The sequence below is a fragment of the Trachypithecus francoisi genome, unplaced genomic scaffold (genome assembly GCF_009764315.1).
Source record: "Trachypithecus francoisi isolate TF-2019V2 unplaced genomic scaffold, Tfra_2.0 Lachesis_group10, whole genome shotgun sequence".
Lineage (NCBI taxonomy): Eukaryota > Metazoa > Chordata > Mammalia > Primates > Cercopithecidae > Trachypithecus > Trachypithecus francoisi.
This window is the reverse complement of record NW_022681455.1, coordinates 52,086,673-52,101,933: the sequence shown is the minus strand read 5'-3', so window position 1 is coordinate 52,101,933 and position 15,261 is coordinate 52,086,673. Positions and strand designations below refer to the sequence as shown.

Here is a 15,261-nt window from a genome sequence, read left to right as displayed (position 1 = left end):
TATCTTTTCATGTCCTTATTGGCCATTTATACAGCTTTGTAGAAATGCTTATTCAAATCTTGCCAATTTTTAAATTGAGTTATTTGTCATTTTATTGTTGAGGTGTAAGTTCTTAAAGTATTTTGGATATGAATCACTTATCAGATAAATAATTTGCAGATATTTTTTCCCATTGTGTGAGTTGCCTTTTCACTTTTTTTAATAGTGCTATTTGAAGCACACAATTTAAATTTTGATGAAGTCCAGTTTATATTTATTGTTATTGCTTGTGCTTTTGGTGTCATATCTAAGAAACTATTGCCTGATCTAATGTCACAAACATTTATGCCCATGTTTTCCTCTGCGAGTTTTATAGTTGTGGCTCTTATATGTAGGTACCTGATTCATTTCGAGTTAGTTTTTGTACATGGTATGAGGTAGGGGTCTGTATTAGTTTGTTAGGGCTGCTGCAATCAGGTACCACAAATTGGGTGTTTTCAACAACAAAAATTTATTGTCTCACAATTCTGGGGGCCAGAAGTCTGAGATGAAGGTGTCAGGAGTGTTGGTTCCTTCTGAACCAAACTTTGAGGAAGACTCTGTTCCATGTCTCTCTTAACTTCTGGTGTCTTGCAGGCAATCTTTGGTGTTCCTTGGCTGATAGAACACCGCCCCAATCTCTGCTTCATCTTCACATGATATTATCCCTGTGTCTTGTTTGTGTCCAAATTTCCCCCTTGCACTCTCGCACCAACCTTTTTTTTTTTTTTTTTTTTTTGAGACTGAGTGTCATTCTGTCACCCAGGTTGGAGTGCAGTGGTGTGATCTCAGCTCACTGCAACATTTGCCTGCCAGATTCAAGCACTTCTCCTGCCTCAGCCTCCTGAGTAGCTGGGACTACAGGTGCATGCCCCCATGCTCAGCTAATTTTTTGTAATTTTAGTATAGACGGAGTTTCACCATGCTGGCCAGGCTGGTCTTGAACTCCTAACCTCGTGATTCGCCTGTCTTAGCCTCCCAAAGTGCTGGGATTACAGGCGTGAGACACCGCGCCCGACTCAAATTCCCCTTTTTATAAAGACACGAGTATTGGATTAGTGGCTTGTCTTTTTTTAGTATGACCTCATCTTAGTTTAATTACATCTGCTAAGATCCCATTTCTGAATAAGGCCATGTTTGGAGTTATTGGGAGCTAGGGTAATAACATAAATTTTGATGGGGATGCAGGAGACATAATTCAGCCCTAAACGGGGTTCAACTTTATTATTTAGTATATGGAGTTGTCCCATTTTGTACATGTGCAAAAATATTAGTAGCATAATTTCTTAGAAGTTGAATTGCTGGGTCAAGAGGTTATGTGCGTTAAAAATTTTGGTAAATATCAAAATATTCTCTTTAGAGGTTGCATAATTTCTTGCCTATGCAGCAATGCATATGAGTGTTTATTTACCACATTTTACTAACATGGTGTGTTCCCAACCTTTTTGACATTTACCTATTTTATAGGAGAAAAAGAATATTTCATTGTAGTTTTAATTTGCATTTATTTTATTGAGACAGAAATTGAATATCTTTTCATGTGTTTAGGGGCATTGTGTTTCCTTTTCAGTGAAGTGTCTGTTTATCTCCTTAGCCCATTTTTTCTAATGCAGTATTGTTCTTTCTTACTGATTTTAAAGAGCATTTTATGTATTAAGGATATTTGTCCTTTATTATCATTTGTCTGTTTGTTTTTTATTTTGGCAATTCATAAATATTTTTAATTTTTATATAATAAAAGATGTCTTCCTTTTATGGCTTCAGGACTTGTAAAATACTTAGTACAGACTTTGCAGCTCTGAGATTTACGAAAATAAAAATTCTGCCATGTTTCCTTCTAGTTAAAAAACTTTTTAATATTCAAATATTTGATAAATTGGGAATTTACTTTGGTGAAGTATATAAGGTAGAAATTCAGATTTAGTTTTTTTCAGTGATATTTACTCATTTTATTTACTGAATAAATACTTTACTTTGCACTTATGTGAAATGTCACTTGTATCCTACCCTATAGCCTCATAATGATCTGAATTTCTTTCTGGACTATATTTTATTTTACCATATAGTTGATACCATAGTTACTATATAAGATATTTTAATGTCTGGCAGAAGACCTCTTTACACTTCTTTTTGAAATTTTGTTTTCTGGCTATTCTTGTTTATTTTTCATTAAACTTAAGAATCAGCTTGTCTAATTTAAGTACAAATTCTGTTTATATGTCTATTGAAATTGCATTGATGCTTTAATTTATAAAGATATGTCACCTTTATGGTGTTCATTCTTTCGGTACATTTATTTTAGTTTTCTTACGTAAGTTTTAATCCATCCATTAAGTTATTCAACAGTATTTCAAATATTATTTTTCAATTTTTTTACCTTTTTAAATTTTTTTTTTGTGAAGTTTGTTTCTAGATATTGTATATTTTATATCACGATTGTGTATTGCTCTTATTCATTTAACTTCAGGGTATTAGTCCACCGAGTCACACTCTCCTCAAAGGTTTTCATCAGGTTTTGTAGATTCCGATTTCTGTCCCCAACATGCCTGAAGGTAGTCTTGCTTCTGTACCCCTCCCCACCCTCAAGGAGGGTAAGGCTGTTTGGTGGCCTGACTGCCTCTCTTGTATCACCATCTGGGGAGATGGCAGACCAGAATCATCGTTATACATCATCTAGATCAAAGGCTGCTCCTCCACATGGAAACGTGTACCGTGATAGCAGAACTGGAGCCAACTCTCTTCTTGCCAACATCCGCAGGGAAGAAATGGGGGTTTTCTGTGGTTGCTCTTTAGTGGTCAGTAGAAAAATTCTGATGGCAGTGGGCGGTGATGCCAGTCATTTCTATATTTTCATAGTGACCTGAACCTAGTATGTGTAGTGTCAAATCACAAAGTTGGAAGGGCTAACACTATTATTTAAAGATGAGGAAAATGCTGACCCTTCAGCTCAGGGGCCATACTACAATGACCTGCTGAAAGTGGCTGAGCAATCTGTGGCACTGACCCTGACTCTCAGCCACTGTTCCTCCCACCATGATGCTCTGTTACACTTGGTTTCTTAGGAAAAAAACATGTTTTATAGGATTGCAGGAATGATCTTTAAAATTTAGGGCAGAAAGAGTTTTCAGAGACTACTACCTACCTGTTCTGACTTGTGGCACGATTGTATTCTTAGGTTTTACTCTTAAAGGTCTTCAGGATGCAGTGCTATCTCTCTCTGCCTCCTGTCACTATTTCTCCCTTTCTATATGATAGTTTATATATTTAACTCCAGTTTTTTCCTGCAGTTTGAGCTTTGCCTTTGTTTTGACTAAGGAGTTTCATATTTTAATTTCATTATATCCATCTTGCGCATAATTAATTTTTGTCTGCCTGTATGGTTGGTGATCCCATCTGAATATGCTGTTTTTGTTACAGGAGGGCTCTGGGCCACCATCCGAGGCTCTAGTTTGGAAGGTGTTAGCCTGGTATTATTTGGATCTTACTCTTGTGCCATCAATGTCACTACAAGCAATTCAAGCAGAATTCTGTGCAAAGTTCCACCCAGGGTAAGTGGATTCCTTTCATATCTCTTTCTCTCTGGGTGAGTGACCACTATTAACATAACGGTTTCAGTGAATCACTTCTTAGAACTAAATGAATTGATGTAAACTTCTCATCGTGACAGTATGCTTGTAGTAGTTACATTGTCTGTTTTGCTCTGAAGTGGGAAACTGACCCCACCAATGGAGCTTGTAATTAACATCAATTAATTTCTTTAAAAAGAAGACAACCAGGCAGTTCTGGTCTGTACTCTCAGTGAGTATTAGTGACACATAACAAATAAATTTAGCTAGTGCACATTCTGGGTGTTGACTTGCAAGGCTTATATATTGCGGAGTCTCCCTTCTCTATTAAGCAAACAACAAACAACTTAGTTTTCACCAGCAATTTTGTTTTCTAGTATGGGTATGAATTGTAGAACTTAGAAACTTCTAGAATGTGTGATTTCTGAGAAATATCTTCTTAGTTATTCTCCATTTGCTTCCTTTTCCTCTTAAAAACAAGTCCCTGACCTCTTTCTTTCATTTCAATTAGTGCTATATCATGGCCTATTAAGGCATTTGAGTCTGGGCTCTTCCCTGGTGCTGTTGGGGAGAGTCACACTCACAGCTGCTGCTGAACTTTCTATTCAGAGTTGACTTAAGCAGTATCAACATTCCTGGCACACCCAGGACCCCAAAATAAAGATCCCCTGGGAGATAAGTTTCAAAATATTCTTTGATCACTAGTCCTACATTTTAATCTCATCTAGTTTCTTAAATATTATGAAAAGCTAGCTTTTATATGTAAACTACATTCAATTCCAATATGTGGTTCTACTCTAATTTGTTTAACTATTCCCTATTACCAGACATTTAGATAATTTCTAGATTTTTCTTACTGTAAACAACAGGGCTTTAATCATCCTAATAACTATGTTTTGGGGGGTACATTTCTTTTCTCAGGATAAATTAATATAAATTATGAAGCTTTTGATATGTAGTATCCAGTTGTCTGAAATTCCCTTTCAAATTATACTCCTACCATCATTGTGCAAGTGTCTGATTTTTGGCACTTTGGCCAATACTGGGTTATCACTTTATTATCTTAATATATATTTGCCATTTTAATGGGTAAGACATGTACTGCTTGATTTCTTTTACCAGAGAAAATAAACATTAATAAAAAGTGAATTTTACTTTTGATCCAAGTGATAGATGCATAGGTTAAAAGGAAAATAGTAAATTATGCTTTCCTGCCCCTCCTCTCCCTTCTTCAATTCCCTCTTCCTGAAACAACCACTTTTAATTCTTTCAAATATAGTTACAATACCATCTTTATGTTAAATCAATAAAACATGTTTATATTATTCTAACTATTTAAATGATGCTGGCAGAACCAGGTAGTATATTTTTTTCTTTTATAGTTCTTTGGTTTTTTTTTTGTCCCCCTAGAGTTCTTACTTTGTTTTCTAAACATGTCTTTTTGTTTGTTTGTTTGTTTGTTTGAGACAGAGATTTGCTTTTGTTGCCCAGGCTGGAGTGGTGCAATCATGGCTTACCACAACCTCTGCCTCCCGGCTTCAAGTGATTCTCCTGCCTCAGCCTCCTGAGTAGCTGGGATTACAGGCATGCATTACCACACCCAGTTAATTTTTTTTGTATTTTTAGTGGAGATGGGCTTTCTCCATGTTGGTCAGGTTGGTCTCGAACTCCTGATCTCAGGTGATCTACCCGCCTCGGCCTCCCAAAATCCTGGGATTACAGGTGTGAGCCACTGCGCCTGGCCATCATGTCTTTCTTATAAGTAAAATCCAACATCTTTTAATAAAAGTTCCATCATATCAGTTATTCATTTTCCTTGAAGCTATCTCTGTTCTCCTGTTTCAATCTAGCCTGCTTATTTTCTAGGTTTATTCTACAGATTTTATCCTAGTACTTACTTTGATTGCTTTCTTGGGTAGAGTCACTGTTTCTTGGGTTTTATATATATATATGTTTAAATTATTATTTATTTTATGAGATAATATAATTATATTTTGTATTAAATATAAATATATATATTTAAATTATTATTTATTTTATGAGATAATAACCATAAGTACATCCTATAAAAGAATGTATCATGGAGAAATTTTCTGAGTTCTCACATGCCTGAGAGTACTCTCATACTTGATGGATAGTTTAGCTAGGTATAGATATTTATTTGAAATTGCCATACTTTTGCAGAAACAGTTGGTGTGTTAATTGCAAATCATTCTTATTTACCCCTTAGAGCATGTCCTTATGCATCTAACACTGCACTTGACTACTAGTCCAAGCACTTATCACTCTGTGTTGGGGACGGGGGACAGGATGGGGAGGGTGTGCAGGGTTTAGGGGAAGAGAGAGACTTGGAAGTAGCAAATATACCCTTTAAAAACAACTTTCTTAAAATTAACTTTTAAAAGTAATTCTATATGGAGTTCTCTTCCCTTAAGTCAGTCCCACTGTAAAATAAAACTGAGGTTTAATTTTTAAAATTGATTTTTCAGGGGAAAGATGGACACATTGTGAATGTGACTGTGATCATAGGGAACCATTCTGCAGTTCTTCCCAGAGCATTTACATATGTCTCTTCCTTAAATCCAGTTATTGTGACTCTAAGCAGAAACACAAGCAACATAGCAGGTAAAATATGTGATACTGCAAGATCTTTTTCTTCTTAGAGCATTGATCCTATAAAAAGGGCAATCAATGTCCTCTGACATTTATTATATTTTGGATTTAAGTTTTTTCCTGAAAACTAGGAGATTGCTTTTTTCATCTTAGCCATCATCAAATCAATCTCCTGATATCTGCTTTTCCATCTGTAAAATGGAACCATTGTACAGATGGGACCGTTTCCATCATGAAAAGGATGTGGGAATTCAAAAGTTACAATTCAAAATATATGTCTCGAGCATTTAGTAAGTGACAATAATGATAGCATAAACATATAATAGATGTAATTTAATCCTTGCCACTAATTTATAGGATTATTAGCTTCAATTTACAGATAAGGAAATTAAGGAATGGAGAGAATAAGTAATTTGTCTAAAACTTGAACACAGGTCATCTGTTTGTATATACCAAGTACTTATCTACTTGTAGTTGACTGTAAAATACTGCTTTTTGACAGCAGATTCTATTGTAGCAGTTATTTAATATGATTAGAGAATAGGAGATTCTGATTAACTTAGAATTCTTGTTTCTTGAGACATTCTGTGTATAAAAATAATGGACTCATTAGCACCTACTACATGAAATAATTTTTCTTTGATGATTCAGAGGATATGATAAGGTAGAATTATAATAATTTATTATCATGTAATTCCATATAGATTTGGAAGAGTAGCAGGTAAGTTCCCTTTCTGGTGAACTGAATGCCAGATAACAGGGTTTGTGGTAGTCATTATCTAAGGGCTTATTGTAAAAAAATCATCATATTTCCCAAAGAAAAAGCCTGAACTGAATTTTTCTGGTACTATTTTCATTTTCCATAGCCCAAGAGTACATAAATAAAGAGAAGTGTCCTTTAGCTTCCAATATTATTCAGCTCAGATAGTGCAGAAGAAGAATTTGCTGCCTCAGGCGACTGAAGTGTGTAAAATTCCTTAGTGGTATAGATTCTTCCCAATGAGGTAGAAAAGGGAGGGGGAGCTACATGTTATATTCAGATTTCAGTGATTTTTGGCTTTTAATAAAATTTCTTACCTGTAATGAAAAGAATAAATATGTTATATCAGTGCCTCAGAGGCATCTAGGATTAGCTTGACAATTGACCAAGAGCTCCAAAAGTTATGTTGTTGATACATACAATGTAATGCATTCTTTCAAAAATTTATGCTTGCATTTAAATCTTTCTACAAGCAGAAAAAAGAGGAACATGTTATAAAATCCACAAAGTGTAGTAGCCTTTTGGGAATGCCTCTTTTAAGTTGGAGTGCTGCACATGTCCATCCAAGAGATGATGTTGGTGATGACTGTGAGGCTGAGATGAAATGAAAATAAAAGCATAAGAGGGACCAAGGATGGGGGGTGGTGGTGAATTTGATGTGCAGGACCTTTAGTGTTAGATTCTACAGTCAGGAAAAATGGAATCTGCATGAATCCCAGCTCAACCACTTGTTAAAAAGAAGAACTTTCAAGAAATTAAATTTAACAGAGTTTGTTTGAACAAAGACTAATAGTAACTTGTTGAACCGGAAAAGATTCAGAGAGCTGCACTCTGCCACATGAGCAGGCAGCATTTATAGACAGAAAATGGAAGTGAGGCCAGAAACAGCTCCCTGTTTGCTTTACTGGAGCATGGTCTGATCAACTGGCAGCCTGTAATTAACTGAGGCTCAGGTAGTTGAGGCTTTCAGTTTATCACAAAGTTGGGTTGCCATTCTTTATGTAGAGACTCAAGGTACAGAGACAGCCTTAGGCCAAATTTAGTTGAACTTACTATATTCCTTGGGTAAGATATGTAACTTCTTTTATCTTCAGTTCCTTCATTTGATAGGTGGCAATAATTCTTTCAAGGTAATCATGAAAATAGGAGATAAAGCAGGTAAAAGTACCTGGTCCAGGAATTGACATAGAGTAAGCACCAATAAATCTTTGTTGAAGTGAATGCCATCATTTTGCCAGATATTGAATGCTTTATAAACAAGCCAAAGAAAGGCCCTGTCTATTGGCCCTATTTTTTTTTTTTTTTTACTTCTTCATAGCACCTCAGGATCCATTAGCTCAAAAGCCTGCCAATGCTAAATTCAAACTTTTACACATCCACTTGTTTTCAATGTAGCCAAAATAAGCATATTTTTAGCCATTTAAAGTCCTCTTGCTTTGCATGCCCCATGAAACTGCACCCATCAATCAGCCATAGGTAAGAAAACCCTGGGGCTATAAAATACCCTAAGCCACTGATGCCTTTGGAGCTCTCTGTCCCAGAGGCTACTCAACAGGCTACTGAGTGACGTCATCTGGACACAGAGCCCCGCTCTCTCATCTTCCCACCCCCTCCCAGTTCCCTTGCCTTCTTCCCTTTCTGGATGGGGGCCCTGTACTGTTGCCTGTGGAAGGTCTTATGCTGGGAGACTTCCTCCTCCTCTGTGAATCTGTCAAAATACCACCCACATACTGCTTGTTTTTTTGCTACTGCCACTTCATAGTCATGTCTCTTTCCTTGATCAGCACTGAAATCCCTTGAACTCACTACACTGAAGCTTCAGACTTCCCAGTAGATATTGGGAAGACTTGCAGTCAAGAGAATGGGGAGCAAGGAAGAAAATAAAGTTAATTGAGGCATTCTTGTGTACTATATCATGCCAGATTCTTTCCCAGAATATCTAACCTAATCCTTACAACAAACCACATGGGATGGGCTTTATTAACCATGTTATTGATGAAAAATCCAAGGCTTTGGGAGCTGTAAGTAAATCACCCAAAGTCACAGAGGTAGTAAAATGGCAGATCAAGGATTTGAATGCAGATTCACAGTCTTCCCACCACACCACATCCCTCTTCTTTGACTTTTCTCTTTCAAGCAACCTCTTTCTCCTCCTCATCTAATTGGCCATGGCATCCCATAGATACCAGATCTGCAGTAGTCCTCAAATGTTACAGGCTAAAGGAGTTAGAGATGCTTTAGTCCAAGCCATGTCTCAGTGGCCACACTGGGACACAGGAAAGGTGAGGACATTTATTTCCATTCCTGCTGTTGCCCACTTGATTTGGTCCACTTGATTAAGACTATAATTTTCTGCAGATTGGATTTCTCCTCGTCTATCTTTTCAATTTATCTTATAGACTGGAAGAACAGTTTTAATCATATCTTTTCCTTGCTTAGAAGTCTTTGGTGGTCACTACCATCCACTGAGTTAAGCAGACATCCCTCTGGCTTGGCTTTCTTGGTCTTTGGCCCTAGAACCACTGTCAACTTGGCCTATCCCCACAACAGAACCCTACCTGTACCTTCCAGAATGTCACCCAATTCTCTTTTTTTCTCTCCAAGCCACTGGTTGATTGAAAAAGTGCTATGAAAAGTTTTGGACAAAACTGGAATTTCTAGACAAAAATGATAAGCACCGTTTTCTCTACGGCTTTCTTTTCAGATTTATCTTTCAAACTCCAATTCAGCTCTCATCTTGCCCATTCCATCTTTCCTGATATTCATAATGTTGCTCTGATTTGAGCAATCCCAGTGCTTAATTGTCACCTCTCTTATAGTATATCTTTTACTGAAGCCATTTTGTCACCTATTTTACTACCGTTAAGGCTTCTTTGAGGGCAGGGTCTGTTTTTAACTTATTTTGTGCCCCTTGCGGCATTTTCCTCATAGTACTCAATAAATATTTGAGTTAAAAGAAATTGCATGAAAGTGCCCATAGTGTACATACTTTAATAGAGTTGCTAATTAAACTAAAAAGACATTGAAATGCAAGACAGAAGACTGGGCTCAGTCCTTGACTTAAAAAAAAAATTCTTTTTAATAATTATTAATAGCCATGAGGCTGTGGCTACTGAGCTTAGTTTCCTCAAATGCAAAATGCCAGTCATATTAATTGCCCCATATAAATAATCAGGATAGTGTGTGGACCAAGTTGGATAACATACATGAAAGTACTCTGTCAGTTGTGAGCTACTAAACTCATATACAGCATTACTGTAAGGTTCAGTGCACACTCAAATATAGCTTCAGTCTTCTACCAGTAGAAAAGTGGGGGTTGAGAAACCAATATGTGGTGCTATTTGCTGGTTATAAAGACTGTTAGCTCTGCAAACTTCTTGGTTTGCCTTTGCATGGAAATAAGTTAGTGTCTCTTGAATACAATCGTACTGCCAATTTTTCTCTTTATACCATTGAGGTTATAGACCATAGCTCTGTTAAAAGAGTTGTTTGGCCAGGCAACATGGCTTTCCCCTGTAAACCCAGCACTTTGGGAGGCTAAGGCAGGTAGATTGGTTGAGCCCAAGAGGTTGAGACCAGCTTGGGCAACATGGCAAAACCCTGTCGCTGCAAAAAGTACAAAAATTAGCTGGGTATGGTGGCACATGCCTGTAATCCCAGCTACTTGGGAGGCTGAGGTAGGAGGAATGCTTAAGCCCTGGAGATCGAGGCTGCAGTGAGCCAGGATTGCACCACAGCACTCCTGGGTGACCGAATGAGACCTGTCTCAAAAAAAAAAAGTTGTTAGAAGTTTCTTGAAAAATTTAGGTTGGTATCAAAACTCTTAGAGTATTATGCATAGGGGTGACTGTGTATTTAATCAAAAAAGACAGTTTTAGAATTGAATAGATGGTTGAGCCCACAAACCCCACATCTCAGAGGCTAATGGATTCTTCTCAACACAGGCGGTGAGACCCTGGTCATTGGAGTGGCGAGGCTGGTGAACTATACGGATTTGGATGTGGAAGTCCACATCCAGGATGCCTTGGCTCTGGTTCACACACAGTCAGCGTGGGGCCTGGAGGTGGCACTGCCTGCACTGCCAGCTGGCCTCCACAGAATTTCTGTCTCTATCAATGGGATCAGCATTCACTCACAAGGGTGAGGAGGCCACTTGCGCTAATTTTAGGTTTGTTTGATGGTCTAGCATTCAGCTAGGTCATTCTAGTTTTGAGTTAGGTATTTTCTTTTTCCCTTGGAAGTTAGGGGTTAAAGACATGAACATCGTAACATTGGAACAAATCTTAGAGACCTTACACAGACAGTTTGCTCTTCTCCTCAAAATGCATATGGCTCTTCTGGCTTACTCTTTCTTATCTCTCTCTGTCAGTTATTTCCTTACCATCTCCCTATCTTCTGTAGGGTTGATCTCCACATCCAGTACCTCACTGAAGTTTTCAGCATCAAGCCTTGCTGTGGGTCCCTGCTGGGTGAGTGGCTCATATGTGACTGTTATCAATTATCCAGCAATTCTATTTGCTGGATATTCAGACTTTGTTTCTGGATTAATTTGCCAGTGAGGTCAGAGAGAGGGGAAACAGGAGAGAAACTTTCCTCAGGCTTCAGGAACTGAGGGGTGTTTTTAAAAGGGTGTTAAAACTTGGTGATTCATTTGCTCAGGAAATTAAAGAATTTTTATGATAAGGAGATATGCCTGTGCCTGCTGCTCCTCCTCTTCTTCCGCTGCTGCTGCTGCTGCTGCTGCTGCTGCTGCTGCTGCTGCTGCTGCTGCTGCTGCTTCTTCTTCTTCTTCTTCTTCTTCTTCTTCTTCTTCTTCTTCTTCTTCTTCTTCTTCTTCTTCCTCCTCCTCCTCCTCCTCCTCCTCCTCCTCCTCCTCTTCTTCCTCTTCTTCTTCTTCTTCTTTTTCCTCCTCCTCCTCCTTCTTCCTCCTTCTTCTTTCTCTTCTTTCTTCTTCCTCTTCCTCTCCTCCTCCTCCTCCTCAGTCTCCTTCTCCTTCTTCTTCTCTTTTTTTTTTTTTTTGAGACAGAGTTTCACTCTTGTTGGCTAGTCTGAAGTGCAATGGTGCCGACTTGGCTCACTGCAGTGTCTGCCTCCCAGGTTCAAGTGATTCTCCAGTCTCAGCCTCCTAAGTAGCTAGGATTACAAGCAGCCACCATCATGCCCGGCTAATTTTTGTATTTTCAGTAGAGATGGGGTTTCACCGTGTTGGCCAGGCTGGTCTCGAACTCCTGACCTCAGGTGATCCACCCGCTTCAGCCTCCCAAAGTGCTGGGATTATAGGCATGAGCCACTGCGCCCGGCCGAGGATGAAGCATCTGATGGGTGGCACTCTAGGGTGAATATGAGAAAAACAAGAGCAGCATGTCCTGCATTCACCCTTTAGATGCTGTGCATGCAAGGAGGGGAGGATTGAATCTGTGGGACTTCACTTTCCATGAGAGAGACAGATGAAGGACTCAGAAATAGAAACACACTTGCTGATATGGGAGATGGAAGAACAAGACAAACAGACCAATCTCTAAAACTGTTTTCAGAAAGAATGGAAAGCGATCTAGTGACATGTCAATGATCATTGTGATTGTCTATAAGATAGCACATTATCCTTTTTGAGTATAGTAAAATCCTCCTAAAAGCCACGTTGCAGTTTGGTTATGCCGTGGGTCATGTTACTCCAATCCTGTCCTGAAGACGGGGTTTGATCTTTGGTGGCCTCTCTACTGGAGAGCAAGGCAAAGATTCTATGAAGGTAGCAGCAAATTTACCAGCACGATGCAATGACTTTTAATGTCTCTCCTGTATATGGAATATAGAACATATGGTACAATAAATAGAATATAATGGAATGTATAATATGTGGAATATTGGACTATTATGTAGAACAATATAAAAGATAAAAGACTTCAGTGAATTTGATTTTTCATTAGCATGTAAGTTGAATGTATACAGGACAATGTACAAATAGTCTATATATAGCATATGGGATAATATGTCCAATAATGTAACATATGATAAGAAGACTAAGAAATTTGATTTTTCATTAGTGTGTAAGTTGATTAAAGTGGTGGCTTCTAGGATATACAAAGGTACTTGAAAAGTTGGTGTTAAAGACATCCTTCCTATATAACAATTTGTATTATTTTACTGTTATGTGAATTTACCACATCTGACTCCTGTCTAAATAATTACAAATTTAGCATTGGTGTGGGTGAGAAAAAATAATTGAGGTTTCACTAACACATGCCCTACCTTCCACTTAATTGCCCTAGGACTTCCGCAGGTGCTGTGAATTCTTAGTTCAGAATATCAGCTGTAATATTTTGTTTTCCATATTCATATTTTAGGAGGGACCATCCTCAGCATCTCAGGAATAGGCTTCAGCAGGGACCCGGCTTTGGTTTGGGTACTTGTGGGCAATCGGTCCTGTGACATTGTGAACTTAACGGAGGCGAGCATCTGGTGTGAGACGCTGCCGGCCCCCCAGATACCCGATGCAGGCGCTCCCACTGTCCCAGCTGCCGTGGAGGTCTGGGCTGGCAACAGGTCCTTCGCCCATGGTCCTTCACCAAGCTTGGTGGGGAATGGCTTCACTTTCATGTATGAAGCAGCAGCAACACCAGTAGTCACTGCCATGCAAGGCGAAATCACAAATAGCAGCCTGAGCCTGCATGTGGGAGGAAGTAACCTTTCCAACTCAGTCATCCTTCTGGGGAACCTGAACTGTGATGCTGAGACACAGTCCTTCCAGGGTAACTCAAGCCTGTCTGGATGCTCCATCCCTCTTCACAGTCTGGAGGCCGGCATCTATCCTCTGCAAGTACGTCAGAAGCAGATGGGATTTGCTATCATGTCTGCGGTGCCCCAGCAATTTGCAGTGACGCCTCGGATAACGGCCATCTTCCCATCGCAGGGCTCGGCATGTGGTGGGACCATACTCACTGTGAGGGGGTTACTTCTTAACTCTAGAATGAGGTCAGTTCAGGTTGACCTCTCGGGTCCTTTTACTTGTGTGATTTTGAGTTTGGGAGACCACACCATTCTCTGCCAGGTTAGCCTGGAGGGTGACCCCTTGCCTGGAGCTTCCTTCTCCCTGAATGTCACGGTCCTGGTCAATGGGATAACCAGTGAGTGTCACGGGAATTGCACTCTCTTCGTACGGGAAGAGACAAGTCCTGTCATGGACACTTTGTCCACAAACACCAGTGGGTCTCTGACCACTGTGCTGATTAGGGGTCAGAGATTAGGCACCACAGCTGATGAGCCAATGGTGTTTGTGGATGATCAACTTCTTTGCAACGTAACTTTTTTTAATGCAAGCCACGTTGCGTGCCAGACAAGAGACTTGGCCCCAGGACCCCACTACCTGTCAGTTTTTTATACAAGAAATGGGTATGCTTGTTCTGGTAATGTTTCCAGACGCTTCTACATTATGCCCCAAGTGTTCCATTATTTTCCTAAGAATTTCAGCATACATGGTGGAAGCCTCTTGACCATAGAGGGCACAGGCCTGAGAGGACAGAACACCACGTCAGTCTACATTGACCAGCAGGCCTGCCTGATGGTGAACATCGGTGCTGAGCTCATCCAGTGCATTGTTCCCACAGGGAATGGCTCTGCTGCCCTGGAAATAGAGGTAGATGGACTTTGGTATCACATAGGAGTCATTGGTTATAGCAATGCCTTTACCCCAGAATTGATCTCTATTTCTCAGAGCGATGGCATCTTAACCTTTGCAGTGGCCCAGATCTCAGGAGCTGCAAATATTGACATTTTTATAGGAATGTCACCCTGCATGGGTGTCTCTGGTAACCATACTGTTCTTCAGTGCGTGGTCCCTTCCCTTCCGGCCGGGGAGTACCACGTCAGAGGCTATGACTGCATCAGAGGGTGGGCCTCATCTGTCCTGGTGTTCACTTCAAGAGTTATTATTACAGCAGTGAAGGAGAACTTTGGTAAGTCAAGCAAATAAGACAGCACACTTTATGTAAATGAATTGGTAGCTCCTTTCACTTCTGGGAAGTAGAAAATTAACATGATCTGCCTGATGGAAGGAAAGAGAAGCCCACTGGCTTCTTACAATCCCAATTCCTTCCTGAGGCTTGTCTTTGTTATGCTCTGTTTATGAAGCTTTTTACATGTCTTTTTATCAAGGAAACTATGCATTTCACTCCGTATGCACAGTTTCACAGAAACTATGCATATCAAAGGAACTGTGCAAATGTTTGATTGTATATTAATTTGATGCATTAACTGAATTTGTGTTTTAAATTTGTATTTTAAATTTGTAAAATACAACTGGATTTGTAT

General features: G+C 39.3%; 1 protein-coding gene across 1 annotated transcript in view; it reads left to right on the top strand.

Annotated features, from left to right (window-relative positions):
- The window catches only part of PKHD1 (PKHD1 ciliary IPT domain containing fibrocystin/polyductin), a 477,374-nt gene that overhangs the window by 49,516 nt on the left and 412,597 nt on the right, over positions 1-15,261 (top strand). Inside the window, 5 exon segments of the mRNA XM_033217424.1 lie at positions 3,436-3,566; positions 6,074-6,209; positions 10,902-11,097; positions 11,359-11,426; positions 13,299-14,906. Coding sequence (XP_033073315.1) covers positions 3,436-3,566; positions 6,074-6,209; positions 10,902-11,097; positions 11,359-11,426; positions 13,299-14,906 — 2,139 coding nt within the window.